This window comes from Semicossyphus pulcher, unplaced genomic scaffold (assembly GCF_022749685.1).
Source record: "Semicossyphus pulcher isolate SPU_LCO1_2020_fin unplaced genomic scaffold, fSemPul1.0.p SCAF_10, whole genome shotgun sequence".
Classification (NCBI taxonomy): Eukaryota; Metazoa; Chordata; class Actinopteri; order Labriformes; family Labridae; genus Semicossyphus; species Semicossyphus pulcher.
The window spans coordinates 17,586,894-17,611,093 of record NW_027211604.1 but is presented as its reverse complement, the minus strand read 5'-3'; the positions used below and the strand labels follow the sequence as shown (position 1 = coordinate 17,611,093).

The 24,200-nt window shown below is 40.7% G+C and overlaps 1 protein-coding gene across 1 annotated transcript; it reads right to left on the bottom strand.

Moving 5' to 3' along the window:
• Positions 1-1,415: 1,415 nt before the first annotated feature.
• Positions 1,416-24,115, bottom strand: LOC138597483 (leucine--tRNA ligase, cytoplasmic). The gene is made up of 32 exons (XM_069669087.1): positions 24,009-24,115; positions 23,512-23,633; positions 23,225-23,312; positions 23,015-23,095; positions 22,577-22,717; positions 22,290-22,451; positions 21,855-21,967; positions 21,463-21,526; positions 21,008-21,096; positions 20,704-20,929; positions 20,424-20,511; positions 19,427-19,503; positions 18,685-18,738; positions 18,422-18,562; positions 17,248-17,325; positions 16,960-17,045; positions 16,665-16,730; positions 16,424-16,506; positions 15,224-15,362; positions 14,494-14,706; positions 13,093-13,150; positions 12,743-12,806; positions 11,381-11,564; positions 10,923-11,013; positions 10,593-10,733; positions 9,128-9,268; positions 7,701-7,811; positions 6,435-6,545; positions 3,935-4,039; positions 3,241-3,336; positions 2,879-3,011; positions 1,416-2,550 (listed from the first exon to the last, which is right to left on the bottom strand). Exons 1-32 carry the CDS (start codon positions 24,012-24,014, stop codon positions 2,345-2,347), a joined length of 3,558 nt encoding a protein of 1,185 aa, XP_069525188.1. The 5' UTR covers positions 24,015-24,115; the 3' UTR covers positions 1,416-2,344.
• Positions 24,116-24,200: the final 85 nt, after the last annotated feature.

Here is a 24,200-nt window from a genome sequence, read left to right as displayed (position 1 = left end):
TGTGTGTGGGGGGAATAACAGAAAAAGAGAAGTAGGGGGAGCTGTACGTGGTGGAAGGACACGCAGTGGAACTATCAGGGGTTTTGAGGCTCAGACAGTTCACACACTGGGTCTGGGGGGAAACATGTAGTCCATGAAATGTGAATTTTTTTGTTCCAGGATGACAAAAATGTATTATGGTGGCATTCACGGATAGAATACATAATAGAAAGTAGCATAGAAAAATATCCTTAACAGTTTAACAGGTATTTGAAATAAAAAGGTAATGCTTTTCTAAAAATGAAGCTGATTATCAATTGATTTTGATTTATGAATTGATGATTGATTTTTGAAGTTGTTTGACTAATGCAGAGACCATTTGGCATAGCTAAACCTGAGAGCTATGAGATAGGTACTGTATGATTACAGAGTCTATTTTGTGCTAGCGTAAGATACAAATATAGTTAAATAAAAATACTTATGTTTTGGGAGATACATTTGTAACTCAAAGGTTACTCCAGTACCATTAGCCTACATTGAATCATACAGCTAACTTCATAACATAAGCAATTTGATCCAGACATACTGCAACCTTAGCTCCTTAGGTTCATTTGTTATGTAGCATGTCAGTTTTACAATATTTGGTTGGTCACTCTAAGCCACTTACATACAGGCATAATAGTAAATAAGCTTACTTACCGACAATAAGCTAGCAGGGGTACTTCTTTAACTGGAGCCGTTGCCAGGCAACCAGCGTAAACTCCAGAAAGTCACTGGCCCCGAGCCCGTCAAACAAATATTAAGGTTTTTAAAGGCGCGAGACAGGGCGGTCTTCGCGAGTTAGACTTCGGTTTCCCCCGGACTTTAATAACAGAACTTTAGGTGTGATAGAAGGCAGACTTTGATACATTTGGACACAGCCATGTTAGCATTTTTACGGTTTCCATTCTGTGTGCAAAGCTTTGTTAGTTGGCTAGCTGCAATATCTTAAATTTAGCTAGCATACATTTATTTCTCAGTTTTCACACTCAGCAAGAAAATAAGTTAAATTCCCTACATAATGACTCCCCCCCCGCCCCCCATAGAGTACCTTCACCAAAATAGCAAGGAACATTATCGTTTTGTTAATATTTTATTAGGACTCCAATAACCATCTTCTTTCCCTGCTCCACCACCCTAATGTATATTGCCTCTCTGATTTATTGATGTAACATATAACCCCTCACAGCTACACTTTGTGCACATTGTTTCAAAAGATTGCTCACACTGCAAGATTATTGTTACTTCCTACCCTATAGGGGCAAAGATCCAACATCTTCATCAAAACCATGACACACTCTTGAGATGATGATCTTATTCTTGTGGGGAACAGTCTTCATATTTATGTCCCTAGAAGACATAAAAGAGCAGAGAGCAGAGACACCGAAACAAGTAGGCGGGGTATTTCATAGGTTTTATTCTTTCTCTGGAAAAGCAGAAGTCAGACAAGCACCATACATTGCTAGAAAATAGGCAAGCTGTCTGAAAGGCTGACAAAAACATGAGGGATCCATATGTCTCACCTTCAATGTAAAAAAACAACACAGCAGACACATTACCATCTATATGAGAACAGATACTCATGAGTCTGCAGTGAGCAGTCTTACAATAATATGACATCAAAAAAGTGCTTGGCCAGCAATAATAGGACATAGTGGAAGATGTTTGTTTGCTGTTTAAACAAAAAAAAACTACTTAAAATTTTAGATAGTTGCTTATTTATTTTGTATTGTGTGAAACAGGAAAAAGAGTTGCCCATGTAGACAAATGACAAGATAGACTTTACTCTTAACAGACAATAAAGAGACCAAACAGAATATATATTCTGATCTTCCAATACCAAATCCTTTACATACAAGTTGTTTTTTGGTTCTCCCACATCATTAAAGAACCCAATTGCCGATTAAGACCAAGTAGCTTCAGAATCCCATCTGGGGATGAGGCTTATAAAAACCCTGAACCATTTCTGTATTGTGCTGATCTGAATGTACTGTAACTGTTTAAAAGGAAGAAGCAAACTTTTAAGGTCCCATTAGCTTCCCATATTTCCTCAGGTCACATTCAGCAGTGAAACAGGGCAAAACAACATGTGTATCTGTCAAATGTAACACCATGCAAAGTAATAATGCAAATAATGCAATACAGACACATACATTATAACAGAAAATATAATACATTTAAGCCTGTTTTATTGCTTTTTTGAGTCAAAATTACCTATTTGGTTGTAACGCTTCATGATGTATCCGAGCATTTCACGAGGATTCACTGCTGAATGTGCCCCCATCGGCCTCTGTGAGTATCTGTGTTTGTGAGAGCGAGTGTTACTCTAATGGACCAGATAAACCAGAGTGTCCCCGATGTCCACAGTGAGGCCGTTGTCAGCCAGAGTGACCCTCTTCTCCTCCAGATTGATGTTGAACACAGATTTGGTGGAAATGGGCAGTTTGCCTCGTTCCTCATGTCCCAGGACGGGCACCCGGCGGGGCCCCAGCACGGGGTCCTCATACCTCATCAGCTTCACTCTGGACAGATCTGGTGGAGGGGAGCGAGAACAGAGAACAGAGGGGAGAGAAAGAGAGAGAGAAAAGATGGAGAGTTTGAAAGGTAAGACACAGAGGGGATGGAATGATGATGGGGAAAGAGTGCAGAAAGTGAAGATGGTGGTAAATAGGAAGAGAAAAGAAGGGAGGATAAAATGTGATTTTTTTTGTCATGGCTATAATGGAGCCACTCCTTTCCACAGTCCTTGTGAAGCATGATAAAGAAGGGTTATGGTGTCATATAACGTGCAGTCATATGCCAGAATTAGCTCCTGGATTTTCAGATGATTTTTTGCTGTATATGCATTCATCTTACTAACCTTTGATGAGTCTGTTGACCTTGGCTAGCCTTCGGACTATGCTGTCTCTGCTGTCCCCCTGTCTGATGTCGACCTTTGTAGAAAACAGGCCGTTGGATGGCTGAGGGTTGACCAGGGAAACACACACTCCAGGCTGATGAAACAGAGGCATGACAAAAATGCACAAATACATAATTTAGAGTAAACAGAGAAATTTTGGTTCATCAAGGGTACACAAACACTACTGGAGAAGGGACACAAAAACATGGCAATTCTGAAAATATATGAACACAGAGGAAATGTAGGTCTTAAAGCTGATAAATAGTTACTTCACACAGCCTGCTTTAGAGACTGAAGCCAACACTTATCCCCAAATTATTTACCTCTGTTCTGAAAACACAGAACGGTTTCCCTGGGCAACAGTCCTCCCTCACTTTGTCGTCAGCCTCAGATGCAAACAGGACGTCTATCTGCTCCAACTGCAGAGCAGAAACGATGAGAAGGAGAACAATTGTCAGCTGACCAGTCCACCACTAGATGAGTGTACAGTTGTGTTTCATTCATAGTTTGGCATAGATTGTTTGCATATTTTCTCTGTTGGTAAATCTGTTCTGGTTTCACAGAAGTATCACAAAGACTTGGGTTTCACTTTTTGACAAGGCTAAGCCTCTGTGCAGACAAAAGTATTAACGGCTTTCCTGACTGACAACCGAGCTCAGGACTGTCTCAACTGACTTTTTGCAGAAGTAGTGAAGCTCGGCTTTAAAGCCGAGGTATTTTTGAGTTAACCACAAGGCTGCAACTTCATTTTACAGCTTGACAAACAGAAGTAAACAAAGTTAACTTCTTCAGTTTATTGCTCATAGTAGAGCTGATCCTGTGTTATGCATGTTGTATGTTTTTGCTGTTTGGTACTGCTGTCTATTCCAACAAATTAAGTATTGGTAGCCAGCTTTGTTCTCCTCTGGGCTCACAAAGATGTCCTCAGGTGGGTTTTCACTTCAGCAGATGCTTTTTGAGTGGGGTTATCTTTCAGTGTCATGTCTGATTTTAGGTATGTTGGATCACATAATATACCTCGAGAGAATTGGTTAAGTAGACCAGGTTCTCCATCAGAACAGCCCGCTCATCAAACTCCAGCTCCAGATCCAAGACCCTGGGGCCGTTCTTCTCCAGGTTCTCCTACAGAACACAAAGCAGACCCAGTATTTAAGTAATAAACAGAAAGGCGACAGATCTAGTTTTACATTTGCTACAAGACAGAAGTGAAATGATCCAGAGGTAATGCAACATTTCATCCAACTACTGAAGTTTTAGTTTTTAAATTCAGCATTACACGGTAAAGTTCATTGTTATGCTGATGCTGCCACCATGAGATTATTAAGGACAAAAAAAGCTTTGTGAACAAAAATGCCAAAACAAACCATCAAACAAGGAGAGCTGCGAGAGAAAACTTGAAAGCTGAAAGAGCAGCTTGAGAGAAAGAAACCCTGGACGAACACAAAGCTAATCATGACTATTTATTAGTTTCATTCTGTTTGATCACTGCAGAGAAACAGAAGCACCTGAACAAGCTGTGGGCAACTAACAAAGATTTAATAAGCATCTTGCTTTTGATCGCTGAAGCGCAACTTGATCTTAATCAGAGCAAGATTTATCAGAATCATTAATTAAAGTGACAATTTAGAACTATTAATTGGTCATTTTACCTACCTGTTAGTCCCAGATGTATTTAGTAAATGCTGCTATGAGATCATACCAGAGATGGGCAGGTCTCAAGTCTTTGGGTCACAAGTCTAAGTCAAGTCTCAAGTCTTTGGGTCACAAGTCTAAGTCAAGTCTCAAGTCTTTGGGTCACAAGTCTAAGTCAAGTCTCAAGTCTTCGAGGTCAGCGGCCAGTCCGTTGAGGTCAATCCAAGTTAAGTCTCTTATGGTTTTAATAACTAATAAATAGACCGACCGACCGACCGAGTGAGTGAGTGAGTGAGTGACGGTACTTTCACAGCTGTAGAGAGAGAGAGAGTTGCGACATCACAATGGTGACTCATGGAGCATATTGGACCTCCACTGACGCGTCTCTCTGTCTATACGGCTCTGGATACTTTGTTCATGGAGTAGGCAAGGCTGCTCCTCCTCTGCTCATCCGCTGTCCTCACCTATGTCCGATCGCGCACCTGCTTTCAAACAACGTTGTCATTGGCCTCATAAGGACAGTCCTTGTAACACATTGCCCACAAAAGCGCACATTGACCTGATGCGGTCAGCCACATACTAGGTTTTGACCTAGTCTTGTTATTTGAGGTCTAGAGAGAGAGCGAGAGCGAGAGCGAGAGCGAGAGCGAGAGCGAGAGAGAGAGAGAGCGTAGTGATGACTTAAACAAGAGCTGGTAAGCTTAATTAGAACAAGATGATTTCACTGAAACCAACACTCACCTTTTCAAAAGTATATAATTCAGTGAACGCAAATCTAAAAGTTAACCTCCCACAAAACTAACGTTAGTAGCAGGCTAACGTTAAATAGCTGATGCAGCTGAGTTTAACATGTTTGCTAACTTGATTGACGTGTCTGGGTGCGTTTTCAGGTGCGCGATAAAAGATGCTGGATCAACCACATCCAACTTTATGTCGATGCCGGCTTTGAATGTAGTTATTAAAGCCAAAATATATGACAAATGGCAGCTGTAGCAGCTGCAGCTGATGTGCTTGCCATGGTGTATTCTGTGAAGTGTGGCTGCTCGTGCACCAGATGCGGAAGGTTATGCATGATGGGAGCACGCAATGTCTAAAAAGAAATCAAAATATAAAGATTGTGCACGAGTCCCAGATCTCGAGTCTGAGTCGCGTAGCAAGTCTCTGAGGGGCAAGTCCAAGTCAGTCTCAAGTCACATTTGTGTGAGACACAAAGTATGTTTTGAATTTTATATAACCTGAACGCAAGGCTGCAGAAACCTGAACGGTGAGAATATCTATTGTGGACAAAAACATAAAGACTTGCGGCCGAGATATTGGTGTAAAAAAAGTAGCAAATAAAAGAAGTAACAAGCTGAGACAGCCTGTCAAAAGTCTGTTTTGTTCTCCTTCAAATCAATAAAACACGCTGAACGCAGCAGGCCGTGTACTGCTGAAATTTAAAAGGAATTTCAATGCAAAATTGAGTTGCGTATTGGCTACAGTTTGTCATTGTTCATCACAAAAGAATGAAAACAACAGCTTTTCAAGATGCAGACTTCAATCTTTCAACAGAATTACGAGGGCTCACTTTAAACCAAACAGAAGCAGAGCTGTGCACAGAAGACAGAAGAAAAGCCACCTTACAGACAAGTAGAGTAAACAGCCAATTAGGCGGTAAGCAAACTCAACTCCAACAACACAGAGAATACCAAACTACAAGAAAAGACTGAGGTGCAAAATGATTGCATAAAATTCTGTATTTATAATACAACCCCCCAATGAATGACAAATATACACAGATTTATTGCCCACGTTAGAGGCAGGGAGGGGTGGTGAGGGGACAGGATGTTTTTACACAGATGGACAAGTGCAACTACACTCTCACCCCGACTTCCTCCAGTTTTACCTTGATCATGGCTACAAAAGGCATCACTCTCTTCATGTACTTCTTCAGTTCAGGCAGGGCTCCCAACTCGCCTGCGATCACTTTATTGTCTGGAAGGGCCCCGTTGTTGCTCTGGACAGACACAGAGAAACAGAGAGATTTAAAGAAAACACAGAATAACTTAATTATCTTTTAATTGGAGTTCAGGAAGAACTACAGTCTATTAAAGCTTGGATTTCTGGGTTTTGCTTTTGCTTGATTTGAACTAGTTAAGTTATAATCTCGAAGAAACAGACTTAAATTAATTCTGATGACTCTATATGACCTACAAAAGCAAACCAGACCATCAGGAACAAGATTGATTACTTCTGTATAGTTATTTTTAATGCCTGAAACTGCGGGCAGATGTCAGACGAAGCGGTTAACTGCACGCTGCCATTGTTTACATTTTCCAAAAATTTAAAGTGAGTGATACATATAACTGTTAAAGAAAGCAGGATGAGATTAACACTTAACCATGTACTGGACATAATCAGCAAAGAGAAGAGAGCTTTGTCCACAGGGGGCGCCAAAGTCAACACAAACCCAGAGTTCCTCACAGGAGCTTTAAAAAAATGTCTGTTAAGTCACTATCTATCGCCGAATGAGGTAACACAATGGTAATTGTGCCCATGGCCCACTGATGAAATCCTTTGCATTTGCAGTATTATGGACCGGGTGTCTGTGGCGACTTTCCCGTAAAAAAATCACAAGCTGCGCCCAGTTAGTGACGCGTTTTCCATCAGCCAGCAGTGGTGCTCCCGCAATTACCGTTTATAGCCATACGTGCCGCCAAAGAGAACAAAACTAAAATCTTTGAGATTACAACTTTAACCAACAGTAGAAATGGCTTCTCAAAATATGAACACGACAAGGACAGGGGTACATTTTACAGTATTTTGTCTGGCTTGGATATTTAGAGATATATATTTGAGAGAGACTTTACAGACAATGAATTGCATATGAGCAAGACTGATTCTGTGCTCCTCACATGCAATGCATCCTGGTACATAGAGGCGTGCCACATACTGAATACACAGCTCTGCATGCAGGAGAACTCTGCTGTCTTGGTCAATATAACACACACAAATGTGTTGCTTTATTTAATTTCATTAACAATTAACAGTGATTGGACATCCATGAATAACATGATAAAACGCAGCAGTAAGTATTTCAGTGCATAACCACACTATAGACCCCTGTTCAACACAACACATACATATATACACTTGTGTGTTTGTTTCTCACCTTGTAGTGCTTCCCAAGCAGGGATAACGCACTATGCTGCCATGGAGGGTAGCTCTTAGCAACGTAGATGTTGCAGTGGGAGGGCTTGGCTGGGGGTTTGGAGTCACCTTTCTGTTGGAGGAAAAACAGGAAAAAAGAGGAGCAATTCATGTTATTTATCCAGATAGTCAGATATTCAGGGGGTTTGATTTGCTACAGTGAAGGCATATATTTTGGGAGCGGGTGACCTCTTTTTGAAGCTAACTATGCTTGGATTATTTAAGAAGTATCTTTATGTGTGTGTGTGTGTGTGTGTGCGTGTGTGTGTGTCATCTTCTACGATAAAGATGGGGATGTTAACTTATTCTATGTGACAGCTGTCATGCCTACTCTAGTCCTGTCCTATATACAAGCCTGTATGTGCATTTCCACAAATGAGTCTTGATGGGACGGTATAAATACTATAAATTAAACATCATAAGATAAAGCTGCTTCATAGTACTGTGAAAAAATAAAACGTTTACCGTGTCAAGTCATGTATTCTTTCGTGTGTCATTGCTATTGCAAATAGGTTACACTTCTGTGTCATTCATTTATTTACAATTAAAAAGGCAACATCTTTTCTTTTCCCATCATCATTTCATCTTGGCAACAAAACATTTCCAGCAAATCGATAACAGCCGTTTGGAAGCCTGAGATATTGGCTGTCTCCAATTTGGTCAATACTTGTTTAGCTTTTCTCTCGGCTGCCAACAGCCACTTATTGAAGTGCCGAACTGCTAACTAACAATGGCTGAGCTTTCCTGCTGTGAGCAAAACACAGACTTAAGCCTCCAGGTTTATCTAAAGGTATTGTCAAGTCAACCTTATTTCTACAGCACATAATCCCAAACAAATACTTAAGGGGCTTTTGTACACCAGAAGACACACTTAATATACAAGATGCCGTGGCAGAGAAAGATCGAAAATCCACAAATGCTTTGAGAACACGTAAAAAGGTGAGGTTTGAGTTTTAGATCTTGGTAAAGCTAATGTTGTTAATTATATATCTAAATAGATTTAATAAGTGATTTACATACTTGTATACTCTGTAAAGTGGATTCAGATGTGACAAAATGCTATTAAAAGCCAACTCTGCTGTCAGCGTGCTGCCTGATATTTTCACGCTTCTGCTTATGCTGTTTTTGTTATTTTCTGCCTCACTGTGCTTCCCATCAAACAAGCACCAAACTGTTAAACAACACCTAAGGGAGAAAAGACTCCGACACAACGCTGCCTCCAATTTAATTACCACAACTAATGCACTTTGAGTGAGCGATGCACTTCATAGAAACTATTGAAAAGGAAAGCAATCAATTATTTAATCAATATTAATCTTCAAAATTACTTAAAAAATCCATTGAAGTGAATAAAAGAGCTCGCGGAAACGACATAGGCTTATTTCTTACTTTGCTTTTGGGGGGCTGCATGTACGCTTTGAATCTCAGCCGGAGGTCGTGTGCCGTCTCCATCAGGTACTGAGAGGAACGGATCAGAATCTCATCCACTGGACCCGGCACAGGCCACGATGCCTTCCTCAGAGAACCAGCCTATCAAGGAAGGAGAGAGAGGAAAGAAGGGATGGCAGATGAGTGAAGGGGACAGACTGTTGTTAATGCATTTTTTTTTATGTGGAGAGAAAAAGTTCTATAAGTGCTTCAGAATCCTGTTTACTACACAGCCAGGGGTCACACCACCTTCACAACACAAATAGGCACACACCATATGAAGTGTGTAAGAATCCCCAACTGATGTGTGCACCTCAGCGTCCACTGAGTGCCTCTTAGCTCTTTAGCTAGCGGCGCTGCACACATGATTGGAGTTGTGGGGCTTTTGTTGTTGCTAAGCGACAACCAAAAAAAAAAAAACCCTCTCCGGAGCAGCAGCACTCTTTCATATTCATAAATTCGAGTGTTAAAAATATTTCTGGCTCTCTGAGCTGTTTGGAGCGTGTAACAGTGTGAGCACTGCTCGTATACTGATGAGAGAAAAAGGCCCCTAGTATGAAAACAGGCTCCTGGGGGACAGGTACTGCAGCAGAGGGAGTGTGTGTGTTAGAAGCCATTTCACAGAGGTAAATGAGCAGTGGCACTCGGCAGACACAGAAGTGTTTGTATGTAAATGAAGACAGGAAGTTTAAATGTCTTTTTCTTACTGTATTTATGCTTTGCTTTAAAGGAGCCATATCTTTAAATGGATATTCTCATATTTTGGGTTTCACATTTTTCCTTGTTTATTGTGAAAAAGTGAAAACTGCATAATTCCATGTTTTTTCCAGAATTACCTGTTTAAAAAGGTCGCCTCTGAAATGGGCCGTTCAGAAACGCTGCAGGTTTCTATGTAGAACCTTGCTTTCGCTGAAATCGACCGATCATGATTCACTGTCATTCACCTCAGGCTGCCTTCTCGCACCAGCCTGTAGTCAAGTCGTTGTCAAGATTTCAACTGACCATTCTGATACCTCCTGGTGATTCTGGCTCGTACATATAATGGCGAATAGCCGATCCTAGAGGAGCCATGTTTTCTACAACTTTGGAGTGACAGTGCACGTGGGGGAGGAGCTACGCGGTCACTCCAAATACTGTCAGCCAATCGCGGCTAAGGTCTGACCTCTGAATGGCAAAACGGCTTGTACGTTTCAGGAGGAAGGAGAGGCTCCAAAAAATAATTAAATTAAAATATGTGTACAATTTTTTAAACGAAATAACGTGATTCAAAAACACATTCGAATAATAGAAAATTGATTGCATAGCTAAAATATGTCCGCTTTAAAGTATACAGTAGAGATGAACCCAAAGTCACATCTGAACCTGCATTCAAAGCACACAGGCAACATGAAAACAAAATCATGATACCAATGCCTATGTTTCTTACCTTGCCTAGAAGACTCCAGGTGTATTCGCAAAGGTGTGGGCAGATGGGGGCCAGCAGCAGAGTCTGTCTCTCTATGAACTGGAAGACAAGGTCTCTGTGCATGCCCTCGATGGCCAGCTCACGATACTTATCCTTGGCTGCCTGCATTCACACATAAAAGCAGATTAAAAGGTTAAAGTGTCATCATCATTGGACATTATGTGATACTTAGACAGTATTCTGCACGTTATGCGCCATCTGCTTATTAATCTAAATAATATAGTCACATTAAATGCTGGAGGAGGGTTAGAAAGCATTCGAGTGTTTTTTATGAAAGGACATTTTATTTACCTGGAACTCAAAGAAGCCACTCTTCAGAGCTTCTTTGTACATCATCCTGTCGTAATGCTGCTCCGTCTTCAGGATGCCTGCATTCATCTCGCTAGACAGGACACAAAATCCTTTCAGTCAGTCTGAAAAGTCAGTTGATGATTTACTTTTCAGCATAGAAAATTACAGGGTCAAGGGAGCCGTCTAAACCAGCCTACTTCTAGCTGACTGTTTTAATGTCTTGCTTTTTAGTGCCAACTGGTCGCAGTGTATTATTTTTTTGCAAATAAAGTCATCTCTCTCCACTTCACAACCTTTTACATAAGCAGATGTATCTGATCAGGGCGAAATCATAATGACAAGAGCACCAACTTATTGATTAGGGTTGATTGACTGTAAATATCTTATGTACATCTATGTTGATTAGTTTTTAAAGTATGCTGCACATCCACCTCTTCTTAACGCATTACTGAATCTACCTGGCAAAGACCCGATCGTTGAAAGTGTCTGCAGGTCCCGTCCTCAGGTTGTTCTGGTTGGCAATCATCTCCTTTACCCACTCAACCCAGGTGTACAGGCGCAGGATTCCTGCATCAGCCATGGTCTCGACAAAGTTTGCGTCCTCCACTGTGTCTCCGGCGTCGGCCAGAGCCAGACGCATACCTGGGAAGAAATATAGAGGCATGTTAAAAACAGCAGGAAGTACTGCCTGTGCAATTTGCACAAATTCAACTATATTGGTCCCAACACTGAACAGAGCTCCTTTCTTTTCTGCAAAATACTTTTGGAAACTAGGTAAAGTTTGGAGGCTTTGTGGAAAATTCCACTGTCTGACAAAACTTCAAATACCCAGCAGACATTACCCCAAGTTCTTAGCCAGAAAGTAAACTTAATAGATCTATCTGCTGTCAGTTCCTTACTCTCAGAGCAGGACAGCTTCTGGAGACACAACATCTATTATTTAGGGTGTTCGGAACATGAAAACACGGGGTAACAATAACAACTAAAAAAGAAAAAGGAAACAACAAAAGGGATGTATCGACTTATCCTGAGGTCTACTGAAGGCAGGAGGGGAACAAGAGTTAATCTAAGACCCAACCAGAGCACAGCGACGCAGGAAGAAAGCAAAACAAACAAAGGGAGATGAACAACACAAGACTTGAATTCTCTTTCCTGTCTATTCAGTTTTGTCTTAAACAACTTTTACAAACAAGCTCCGCCTCTGACTGTACATCGAGTCTCATTCCTGTTCTTCTCAGAGAAAATCTCTCCCCTACACGTTCCTATAAATGCTTCCTTCTAGAGACTATGCTTCCTTCTTCTCTCTCCATCCTGTCGTCCTGCGGAGGGACAAACACGAGGCACTGCCTTTCCAGAACAAAGAGCAGGCAAATATATTAAACCGTATGATTGATTAAAACCTTTCTGTCGCTATATTATCATAAAGCTGCTGGACGTTATTCACTTAGTTCTGGTGGAGAGATAATGATGAATGTAAACAGCCAACTCTTTGATTAAAGCACACATTACAAGTCATTATACAGAAACTCATCCCTTACGGCGCAGTGTAACAGATCCCCTGCACACACTAGCTGAAAACACCCAATATCAACACCTCACCTATCATAGGAGGATGGGGCGTTTTCTAATTATCTTCACCGCGGGATAAAAGACGCTTCTAATCTAATCAAGCTTAATGGCCCACATTGTAACCAGCTGTAAAAGTACACCTGATGTGTTTCTCCCACATTTCAATAAAAGTTGACAGAGATATGGAGGGAGGAGGAGAGTAAAAGATAAAACACAGAAGACAGGAGGGAGATAAATCAAACCGAGTTTACCGTCTGCGGAGAACTTCTCGATGGCTTGCGTGAGAGTGAGGAAGTTTCCAGTTGATTTGGACATCTGGTGAATAGCAAAACAGATGTTAGCAGCCAGACTCTTCCAAGCAAGCCCACCTACACAAGTCTCGTACAAAGCAGGGACATCAGGCCACGGACTGTCTGTGTTTGCTGTGTAAATCAGCATCACATAGATTAAAACAAGAGCATCAAACACGGGGTAATTACTGGCAAGTTAGACTTACAAAAGGTTTGCTGCAACTTATAACTTATAATATTGTTACTAAATGTTTCAAATGTTTAATATTTTATTGTTTGATATAAATACTACAATAAAAAAAGTGTGACACCTTTTCAGAGTTGAGGAGCAGATGTCCGTTGGCTCGCACTGCTTGTGGCCACTTCCCACTGTAGACAAATATAAAGGTTCCTGTTAGTGTCATCTTCACTACCACCATCAATTAACTTAACCCCAAGTTGTCAAAAGCCCTTTTTACATTGTAATTCCGCCTCGGCCGTCATGCTGCCTTTGTCATTTTCCATTGGGCCAAGCCACGCCGGCATACAGCCGCCCCAGTGTGTGTTTTTACAGAGCGTTCTGGTGTTGTGGAAACAAAACATGCACGAGCTGTAAACAGTCTAGTCGCTAACTAGACTCTTCTCCTCAGTAGTCCCCCGGTGGTGGAATGAGTTACAAAACTCTATTCAGTCCGCAGAGTCCCTTTCCACCTTTAAGAAGAAGCTAAAGACCCAGCTCTTTCGTGAACACCTCTGCACTTAATGATACTGATGCTATTGATGATGATGATGACCATTGCACTATTGTCTCCTGTCTACAAGTGTTGTTTTTTATGTATATAAAAATGTATATATATTTATATATATTAATAATTGGTCAAATATATTTGCACCCAGAGGTCTGTGTATAGTAGTTTTAGATCCAGTTATTCAGCGTCTGTGTTACCTTGTCTAACCTGTCCTTGTTTTTAAGTTTAGTATGTCTGTTTAGTATGTGTGTCTGTACATTGAGAGCAAAGGAAACCTGGAGTCAAATTCCTTGTATGTGGCCACATACTCGGCCAATAAAGCTGATTCTGATGACTATATTGACCTTGTTGATGTTGATGATGATAAAAAAACAAACAAAAAACGCCCTCTGCACTGCCTGTTTGCAATGGTCGCACTTGAAGCTGTTAGTTAGCACTTACTGACTCTGTTCCCTCCTGTCTTGATTGTTGCTTGTGTTGTATTAACTCTCAGATGCACGTCACTTTGGACAAAAGCATCAGCTAAATTAAATTGTTACACACAGCGTGTGCTCCACATGAACACACACAATGCTGTCACGCCCTGCCGGCTCCGCTGTTTACGACCTCCGATGTCGGCTCGGAGGCGGAACGACTTCACCCCACAATTCTGCCTGTGTGCGTTTTACACAGAAGACGAAACGTAACAGGTGTAATAATCCAGCCTTGAACTGGCAGTGTAAAAGGGGCTTAAGGTTGCTTCCACAGCGGAGCATGAATGTTGCTGAAATGCCTAATTATTTCTTTGAAAAGTTATCCTACCCTTGAGAAACCCTTTTTTAATTAAGAAAAATAAAAACACCATCATGCTAGAAGAAAAGTTAATTAACAATTTCCACAAAACAAACAGTCTTCCTAGTTAGATCTGACATCACTGGAATAAAATACAAGCAGTGTTATGGATGGCGCCCCTCATTCATTCATCCATCCACTTCGCACACTCACCTGTCTTTGGGCCACATAGCCACATGGTTGTACAGGTAGTAAGACAGGTGGTTTGGCACCAGGTCTTTGCCAGACACTCTGACATCCACAGGGTACCAGTACTCAAACTCCCTCCTCAGCCTCTGCAGGTGCTCTTTCGGGATGTCTGTCTTGGGGAAAGGAGACGTCTTGAAGAAGATAAAGTCCCACACCTCTCTGGTCATCTGCTCGGGCCTGTGAGAAAGAGGAGAGAAAAGGGAATTATGAAGGGGAGAACAGTGGATGCACTGGGTTGAAACAAGGTGAAAAGAAGTAATTAAATCATTCTATGTGACGGTGTGTTTCTCTTTGCCTCTTTATCTCACACCGAGGAGGGGATTTGGGGACACTTTAATGAGTATTGAGCTATGAATTGATTTTTAAGAACTGTTTCTTACAGGCAGTATTTGTCATTGAGGGGACATTGTATAAATACATTTCATTATTGTTTGATGGATGAATACGTAGAAAAAAACTATTTTTTAGTCTAAAAATCAACACCTGTCCCTTGAAATGATTTAAAGTAGTTATTAAATGGGCTTCTCTTCTCCCTCGGGTAAACAATGTGTGTGGTTGTTTGAAGGCAGAGAGAGAAGGACGACAGAAGTGAGAGGCAGCAAAAAAAGAAGGTAGAGTGAATCAGTTAAGGCTAAATCCTTGTTTATTCTAGTGTGTGCGTGTGTGTGTGTGTGTGTGTGTATTATGTCCATACTTGATTGCCAGTGGTGAGGCTCCCTGTCCATTGAGCACGCCTCCCTGGAGGAGGTGTGCTACCGTGTAGTAAGCCATGTAGATGGTGGAGTCTGATAGCGACTCAATCAGCCACTGCTCGTCCCAAGGCAGCCGCGTCCCTATGGTAACCAGGAGGCACGCACACACATAGACACACACACACAGACACACACGTAGCCACGAATCCAGAGACGGAGGAAGGCAAGCACAAAGCCAAGGGAGACAGCGAAAGACACACAAAGTTATAAAGGCAGACAATGGTTGTGTCTGTGCTGACAAATCCGTTTTGTTACATCAGCCATCTTGTCAAGCTGGTTACACTTTGGTGCCAAGAAAATCCCTAAAACAATGGAATACATCCTGAGCTTTATTGTGTAATCCTTGGCAAACAAGCTGGGATTCATTGTCAAATAAACTAAACTTTACTCAACCTCAAGTGGCTAACCTGCTGCTTTGACAGACAGCAACAACCTGATTTTGATCTTATATCAGCTTTCAAAGGCTAAAAACAGCAAATTACTGCAAGCTCAAGCTGTGGTTAAATTTCAAACAGTAGCTACATAAATATGAGATCTGAGCAACACTCATATTGAAATGAGAGTGGTCTGTCAAAGGCTACTCTGTATGGAAAAGGCATAAATCTACTCTTAATCTTTTGTCAGATTCATCTAAAATAAAGCTGAATTAGAATCTTTACATTTGATCATTAATGTATGAACAATTTGTTGAAGTAAATAGTGAAACACACACACATTAATTGCTTTCATAAGTGAGATACAAGTGAAAAGAATCTGCACAACTTGGACCTTACAGTAAAAAACTTTGTGCTTCATACTTTGAACGTTTCTATTTCTATTTGCACAGAAGGCGTCTACAACAGGCCTGGACTGTACTGTATGCCAGCTGGCCTTTAGTCTGCATCTATTCCTGCACAGTATGAACAGAAAGGCAGACTGTATCATCAGTCCTCTGTCTCCATCTACAGACCAGAAAACAACAAGCATACTAGTTACAGGTCCTTTAGGTCCTGTTAGTCCATGGCAGATCGGTACATTTAATACAAATAATACTTCTCGAAGATGCTGCAATTATGGTAGCTACAAAGCTGTATATGCCGCCCACAGCAACAGTTACTGGACACAATCATTCACACACACAAACCATGGAAGCAAACGCTCACCAAGTCCATAGGTACGAGAGCAGGCATGCTCCTGTAGCCAGGCCAAGGTGGCCTCAAAGTTTCTCCTGGTCTCCTCACAAAATCTGTGTAAAGAGAGCAGATACAATGTACAGTAATTAGATACAGATACTTATAACTTTTTAACAAGATTTTAGTTTTGTTCATGAGCGCAGACATACAACTCCACAAAGCAAGATATGACAGGGAAATGTGAATCTATTACATCAGGTCAGTGTCTTACGTCTCCAAAGGCTTGAGGGCGTCATTGGCCTGCTGCTTCCACTCTGCATCCCCATAATCCAAGTACCTGAAGGACAAATGAAAGATTAGCATAGAGCAAATCATAGAGAGCTCGCGTGGCATGAGATACTCTGTAAATCATCTCCAATCATCTTTGAAATATTTTGTCAACATTTAAAGAAACTTTTGTTCCCAGCAGCAGATTCAGATTAATCTAGAATAATGTTTTTATTATTACTGGGAAACACACTTAAGCTTTTATAGTATAAAGATTGTTGTGATCAGAGTTCACTCACCACTGGTCACAGTGAGCCACCACACACTCATCAGCTGAACGGGACATGACCTGCTTTTCTGGCTCCATGTAGATCATGGCTTCACCCTGCAACAGATTTCAACAGGATCAACCTCAATACAGGTAAATATATTGCATATCTATCAGACGCGGTGTTTTATGAACTCGGTGAAAGTGCACACTCTGACATAAGAAACACAAAACACAATCTATGATAAGACCTAAATGAAAAAGTTGTTCTACCACATTCTATCTGAATAAACTTTATCATAAACAACTGACGTCTTACCCTCTCGACCATCATCTTCTGGATGGGTTTCTTGACATCCTGGACCTTCTGCCCCTTGTAGCCATCGACCAGCATGATCTGAGAGAGAAGGTCATGCACAGAAACACTATAACCATACCAATCTCACATCCCATCGGCTATAGTCTGACAACAATATAGCCTTTGGGGACAACGGTGAAAATTTCAACATCATGATGCAGATGTGTAGAACGTAAAGATGCAAGCTTTGTCAGGTCTGTACTCAAGAGGAGAAGAAAACGACTTTTAAAATACTCGTTTTAAGGAAGTTGGGAAATCTGAACGGCTTTTGTGACACAGCGTAAGGGAATATATCTCAAGTTGAATTTCAGATCTAGAACGGATTATTAGCTGTTAGCATGCAGATGTCTGTTTATAGAGATTAATAAGAAGCTAAATCATCATCAGATAGCTGCTGATGGGAGCTGGGATCATTAAGGCGCATTACGTTCCGCCTGCTTTTGCTCTCCATACAGACTGTTTATCCTGCATACGTCGCAGCCTGCCGATACATGATTGATCAATATTACTCAGAGTACAAGCGTAGTTCAAACAGAAACCAGAACACTTCCCTGTAAAAAGAGATTATAATCAACTTATGATCACAAACTGCTTAGCAGGAGGATACATACTCAGGGTTCAAAATTGAATTGTGCTCTGCTTGAAGTGATGTTTTGTGGACCCTTGCAGATTGCACAGACATTTATGCTCCTGTTTCTTTCGAATTTACAATGAGCTAACGATGAAGATGGCTGAATTTTTACATTTTGTCATAATAAATGGAATAGTGTGACAGAAAAAAACATAAGAAAATAGAACAATTAAAAATGAAACAAAATAGTAAAGAAAAAAAAGAAAAATTTAAAATCTAATCTCCATATTTGTGTTTCTTACCAGGTACAAATTCAGAGGACTTTTATTCACAGTTTTTCACTGGTAAACAGAACCAAACAGACTGAGAGCAACATGTAGCCAATAGCCAGTTTAATGAATAATTTAGTCCAGCCTTCAGCTTTGAATCAGCTGGTTTGTGTCTGTGGAATAAATGGTACAAGCTTCCTTAACTTTAAATCCACAGGGGGTTTCAAAAGGTCTGCATTCTGCTGACCTATGTAGATTTTGTCTTTTTCACTCATTAACTATTAATCTGACTCACCCCTTCATAAAATCCCTTCAGGTAGACCTTCTCCTTGGCCTCAGCCAGCTTCTCCTTGTCGTTCTGGCTCTGGATCTTCAGCTCGTCACACACCAGAGGAGCAGAGAGGTTCCCGTAGCCGGGTATCTCGATGATAGGGACCTGACGTGCATATATATATTACAAACACACGTCTCACTGAGACCGCATTAAGCAACACAACAAGGGGATTTGGTGGGTTTAGTCCAAACTGAATAAAATCTGACTTCAGCAGGTCAGCTTACCGGCTCAAAAGGCAACACCATCTTGTCCTCAATTCCATATTTCTCTCTCAGGGCCTTTTAGAAAGCAGGCATAAGAGCAGCATTAGTAAAATGCAAGATGTTGAGCATGCTTATACAATGTATGCATCTTAAAATGATCAAGTTGCTTTCTTAAGAACAAGGAGTTTAGTCCACCTGGACTTCAATAAATTACACAGTAGACAATGAGATTTTCATTTCAATAAATGTCTGTTAAGTCTCTATCTATCGCCGAATGAGGTAACACAATGGTGATTGAGTCTATGGCCCACTGATGAAAGCCTTTGCATTTGCAGTATTACAGACTGGGTGTCTGTGGCGACTTAGTGGAAAATAATCACAAGCAACGCCCAGTTAGTGACACGTTTTCCATCACCCAGCAGTGTTTGGTCTGCCAGAGAGGGTAGGCAGAATGAAATGGCTAAACAAATTCAACGCTCAGATGAAGGCAAACAGTCGAGGAAAAACAAGAGTTACAAACGGAGCCAACCGTGGACGTCACACATGCAACACTGTCTGGATGTCTGGGAAGTGTGCTCCCACAATTACCGTTTATCACCAAAGAGAACGAAACTAAGATCTTTGAGATTACCACTTTAAAGACCACAAAACATTTTTGACGGAACTTTTCTGTGTTTCTCTACAGCAGAGTTCATTTGAGTAAAAAAGCTCCCTAGAAAGTATATATTTAGTTAAGTTTTGCTTTAAGTTAAAGCAAACTCACCTGTTTCTTCTTGATGTCTCTGAGAGCAGCGATGTCATCAGGAGCATCAGAAGGTACACTGGTGACGACCCCAGTACCTGAGGGCAAGAAAGGCAAAGAATGAGTCAATGCAAATTTTCTCAGCAATTGTTTAGGTATGTTTTACACCGTCAAAATTGGTAACAAAAGTGCCACCCCAGCTACACTGGAAAACTGACACACTGACACACTGGAAAACTGTGATGAGGGGAAGATAAATTTGTATGATGTAGAAATTGATAAATGTCACAGGGTGTCCCTGATTTACACTTGCTCACTGCTTTCGATCAAATATAAAACCAGGATGATACATGAGGCGCAGGTGATTTGATGTAATTGAAACACTGACATTTTAACTTTATCATTCAGAAATTCAAATTAATGCTAATTACAAAAATGCCTCCGTAAATAACAAACCGATGAACTGAGCCCCTCAAATAAAAATAACTGCATGTGGAGTGCAATAAACCATCGACTATGTTTCTAAATGTTCTCCCTCAGGGCTAAAAAGCAGCCATGCTTTGACGTCACATAACAGAACTCTTCGGAATCCTACGGTGACCTTGGCCGGCTATTTAGAGACTCCCTATTATTTTTCCATAAACCCTCCATGCATATGTAAGAAAAGGAGGAATAAGGGATAAGGCTTAGTGCAGACTTCCAGCAGAGAGTAATACCTAAAGCAACAAGAGCTGGAATAAATTATTTTGATTTCAAACACATTGACACTTTTCAAGTAGCTGCTGTTGAACTCTTCACCAACTGTCAGACACTTCTCACTCAAGTTTAAGCATACAGAAAAAGAGAGTAAGGTACCCCCACTCAAGGGTATTCTGATTGCCGTGAGCAACGCTGGAGAAGAAGTCTTTCAACAACTACACTGTTTAAACCACTGTGACAAATCTCTGCCTTCCAAAATGCACAAGACCTCTGAATGAACTTATCTCTCTGTTATGTTTCCTAACTTCATGACTTGTACCTTTGTCCTCCTTGATGGTGAGCATGGGCAGAGCATAGATGATCTTATAGGAGGTGAGAGGAGCACTCAAAGCACAGCCAAGGATGTCCTAGAAAGGAAGCAGAGCTGAAGTTAGTGCAGGAATAATACATTTAAAGAAATGTGCAATAGTTTTAATACTTCTCTTAAACTAAACTGCTGCAGTGACTGGAATTACAGCACGCTTGCCTCATACTTTTAGCATAAATAAAACAAAACCCTAAAATTTAATCAGGATGCATTTTCAACTTCAATTCAGTACCTGTCCCAGTATTTCCATGACGACTGGCACCACTCCGTTCTCTTTGGTGAAGCCCTGGAAAGACATGTTCCTGGCAGACCTGCTGGTGCTGATGAAGATGTCTCCACTGGTCGTCTCAAAGGCGATGTACTTCATGTCGGGCCTCACCCAGCAGTTGGTCTGCCCGAACATAGTCTCTGGTCTCAGAGTGGCCGCCACCAGGAAGATGTTTTTGCCCTTCATGCCGCTGTGGAGAGGACAGCATTAGCCCTTTACTTCTGTCTCAAAACCCAAGTGAGCCTTTGTTGTGTTTTTAACTTGTTACCTGCTATAGAAGACTTTGGACTTGAATTTGGCTGTGTAGGGTTCAACCATTTTCATCTTGATGAGAGTGTACTCCTGAGGCCCGACGCCCTGCAGAAAAATGTTAGTTAAAAGAAAAGAAAAATTCAAAGTGAAAAAATGATGGTTTTTTTCCTGATTATGTAAGATTTATTGCTATCGTCTGCAAAATGTTTTTAAATTCAATATTTGATATGTTCCTGAAAAACGACAAGAAGGGGACATCGAACAAGCTCACTAATTATTCTGATTTACATGTGTTTGGAATGTGAGGTTTTGTTAAATTGTAGTATAATAAAGAACAGTTATTTCAAATGCAGGCTGTGACTTGAAATTGTGGCTTAATTGTGGTAATGCAGTCCACTTTAATGTTTGCTATAGGAGAAAATTTAGCTTTTCAAAACCAATACTATATTTCCCTGGCTCAGGTAAATGTACCTCTCCTGTCTGCCTGTCATGGTCCATGCATGGCTGCCCGTCCTTTGGGGAGTAGATGGTGTACCTGCAGGTGAGTTCAGGACAGTCACATTATATTATAAAACAAGCAAAGCCTCATCCACCAATTAAAATGCTGGAGTCTAAAAGGCTAATTCAAATGTCTACTGATGTCTTAACTTTAAATATTCCCCGTGGAAAGAAATGACTTTGGTACAGGACGTAGTTTCAGGCAAGACAGTTCAACTGATTGTGATAGCAGCAAGAATAAAGTGCAACACATTATCATATCACATCTTTTTGGGCACCTCCTTCTTCCCTTACTTTTACGTTCATCATTTTAATTACACTGCTAAAAAAAAAGCAGTAATATATAAGCATTTTAAGCATCTCACCTTTTGCCAAATTTGATTTTTTTCCTCTCCTTCAGTGTGACGAACTGCCACCTGACGAAGGAGTCATAAAAGGGGTTCACATCTGTAGTGATGAATGAACGCCTCCAGTCCACCTAGGAAGTGATCAAAACATGACAGCAACATTTAGGTGAAATTAACTTAAAATAATCCCCTGGGCCAACACCAATTATCAATCAAAAAACATGACAATGGGTTATCTAGCAGGTAACTCTTAACACATAGCTTTACATAATTGAGCACCCTTTCTTTGCAAGATGGCTCAAGAGTTAATGGTAATGCAGTCATAATATGCAAAAAAAAAACCATCTCATCTGTTATATTTCACTGCGTAAAAACTCAAAGGTACAAAGGCAAATGTATGTAAACAAAACAAAGACAGTTGTAAGCTAGTGTTACATCATCATAATAAGTCACCTTGACTCCCATTTGTTTGAGGTCTTTGACAGCCAGAGGAGGGAAGTACTCGAGCCAGTGTTCAGCATTGGCAAACTTGGAAATGTCCCGATCATTCAGGCCCAAAGATCTCATGATGTCCCACTGAAAAGTGGAGGTTCCGGATTTGGCCACTGCTTTACTCTAACAGATGACAATGTAAAAAGAACAGATGACAATGTAAATCGAAATGCTGCTTGTGAATGAAATTCAGTATGTATACATTCTCATTTGGAAAATTCCATCAAACTGGACCCTTGGATCCTGACCTTCTTGCCCTTTGCCTTGTCCTTAATGATGATTTCATCAGATTCAGTGTTTGGCTTTTCTTTCTCTTCTTCATCCTCATCTGGAAACTGTGGAGGGTTTCCATACAGCTCCATCTCTCTCTTCAGCTTGTCTGCACAGGCCTGATGGATACAAATATACATGTACGAATACAAGAAAGAAGGAAAAGGTAGTCTGATGTGTGTGAAGGAGCTAAACACTGGAAATGAGGTACTGCGCAAATTAATATCATTTGTCATATTGTTTCATTTAATTTTTCAGGTAACTTAATAAAAAAATGGGAGGATTTTGCCAAATAAAAGGTCAAAAATAATCTACAATATGTTTTTCAACAAGAAAATACCATCATTTATCATATCTAAAATAACTATAAACATACACCACTTATTGAAAGATTAAAAAAAACATGCAATACTCACTTTGATTGGCATTCCTGTGCAGTGAAGACCGAATGGGAAGAGGCATTTCTTTCCTTTCAGAGACTGGTACCCAACACCAAACTACAAGAAAGAAAAAAACTTTAGACAGCACAAACTCCATAAGTCAAATACTTGCATCTGTCGTCGTTAAAGACAGAAAAAGTATATTTCTCAGAGTTTATCTCTGTGTGCCTTATGATGCAAACTTACCTCACACTTTGACAGACTGAATGTGTGGCCCAGGTGCAATCGGCCATTCATGTAAGGATATGGGAAGGTGACAAAGTACTTGTTTTTGCTGGAAGGAAAACAAAACGATACATCTACATTAATCATGTATTAGTGTCAACTGCACCACACAACTTTTGCCTGCGGTTGCTTGACTTTTTGTTTCGATGGGTGGCATAATGGGTTGAAATCGGAAGGACACCAAGCAGAAACTCCTCTGACATTCTTGAATAAGACTAGAGGATTTTTTTAATGTAGCATATACTCACTTGGTGCTTTCGCCAATGGTTGTCGGTGCATCCTGCTCAAATGCCTTCTCCTTCTCCCATTTCTCCTGCACCTCTTGCTCAATCTTCCGCAAAAAGTCCAACTTTGCTGTTCCTTTCCGCTCCTGGAAAATAATGACGAGAGACGTGTTTGTTCATTAGAGGAAAAACAGTACAGTAATAAAACAACAGTAAGCTAAAAATGAACTGAATACAAGTTATATCTAAAAAAAAAATCATTTTAAGGAAACTGTCAAATACCAGCATATGGGATAAAAACATATATGCGTCAAATATGCGTTAAACAAGAAAACGTCTGCAATGTGTAGTCCATCTGGCTCAGATTTATTTTAAGTCAATTTCTGCAGCTGTCTCGACAACTAGCTTATGTTAGCTAACTTAGCTAATAGCTACAGTAAGTTTATGAAATATAACGTATTCGCGTCTTTAAACAAGCATTGACGATGATAAACTGACGATAAGTAGAGCATTGGACCTACCGTCATTTTGGCCGAAATCACGAGCTGCTTACTATTTTATTATTTAGACAGAAGAAATAGTAGAAATAGTTTCCAGTTTGACAAGGGAAACCCACGCCACCGGTGCCTGGCTGATGACACCACAATCAGTATCCAGCGGGGTATTCTGGGAAATGTAGTCCAACTGACTTTTCAGGCGTTGTATCGTTAGAT

Bases quoted from the DNA above. Each gene is read 5' to 3' on its own strand.
- LOC138597483 (XM_069669087.1), bottom strand. The intron at 9,269-10,592 runs GTAAGAAACATA...CTTCCTTGATAG, and splicing joins CCTGGAGTCTTCTAGGCAAG to GCTGGTTCTCTGAGGAAGGC. The intron at 2,551-2,878 runs GTTAGTAAGATG...CCCCTCCACCAG, and splicing joins GGTCAACAGACTCATCAAAG to ATCTGTCCAGAGTGAAGCTG.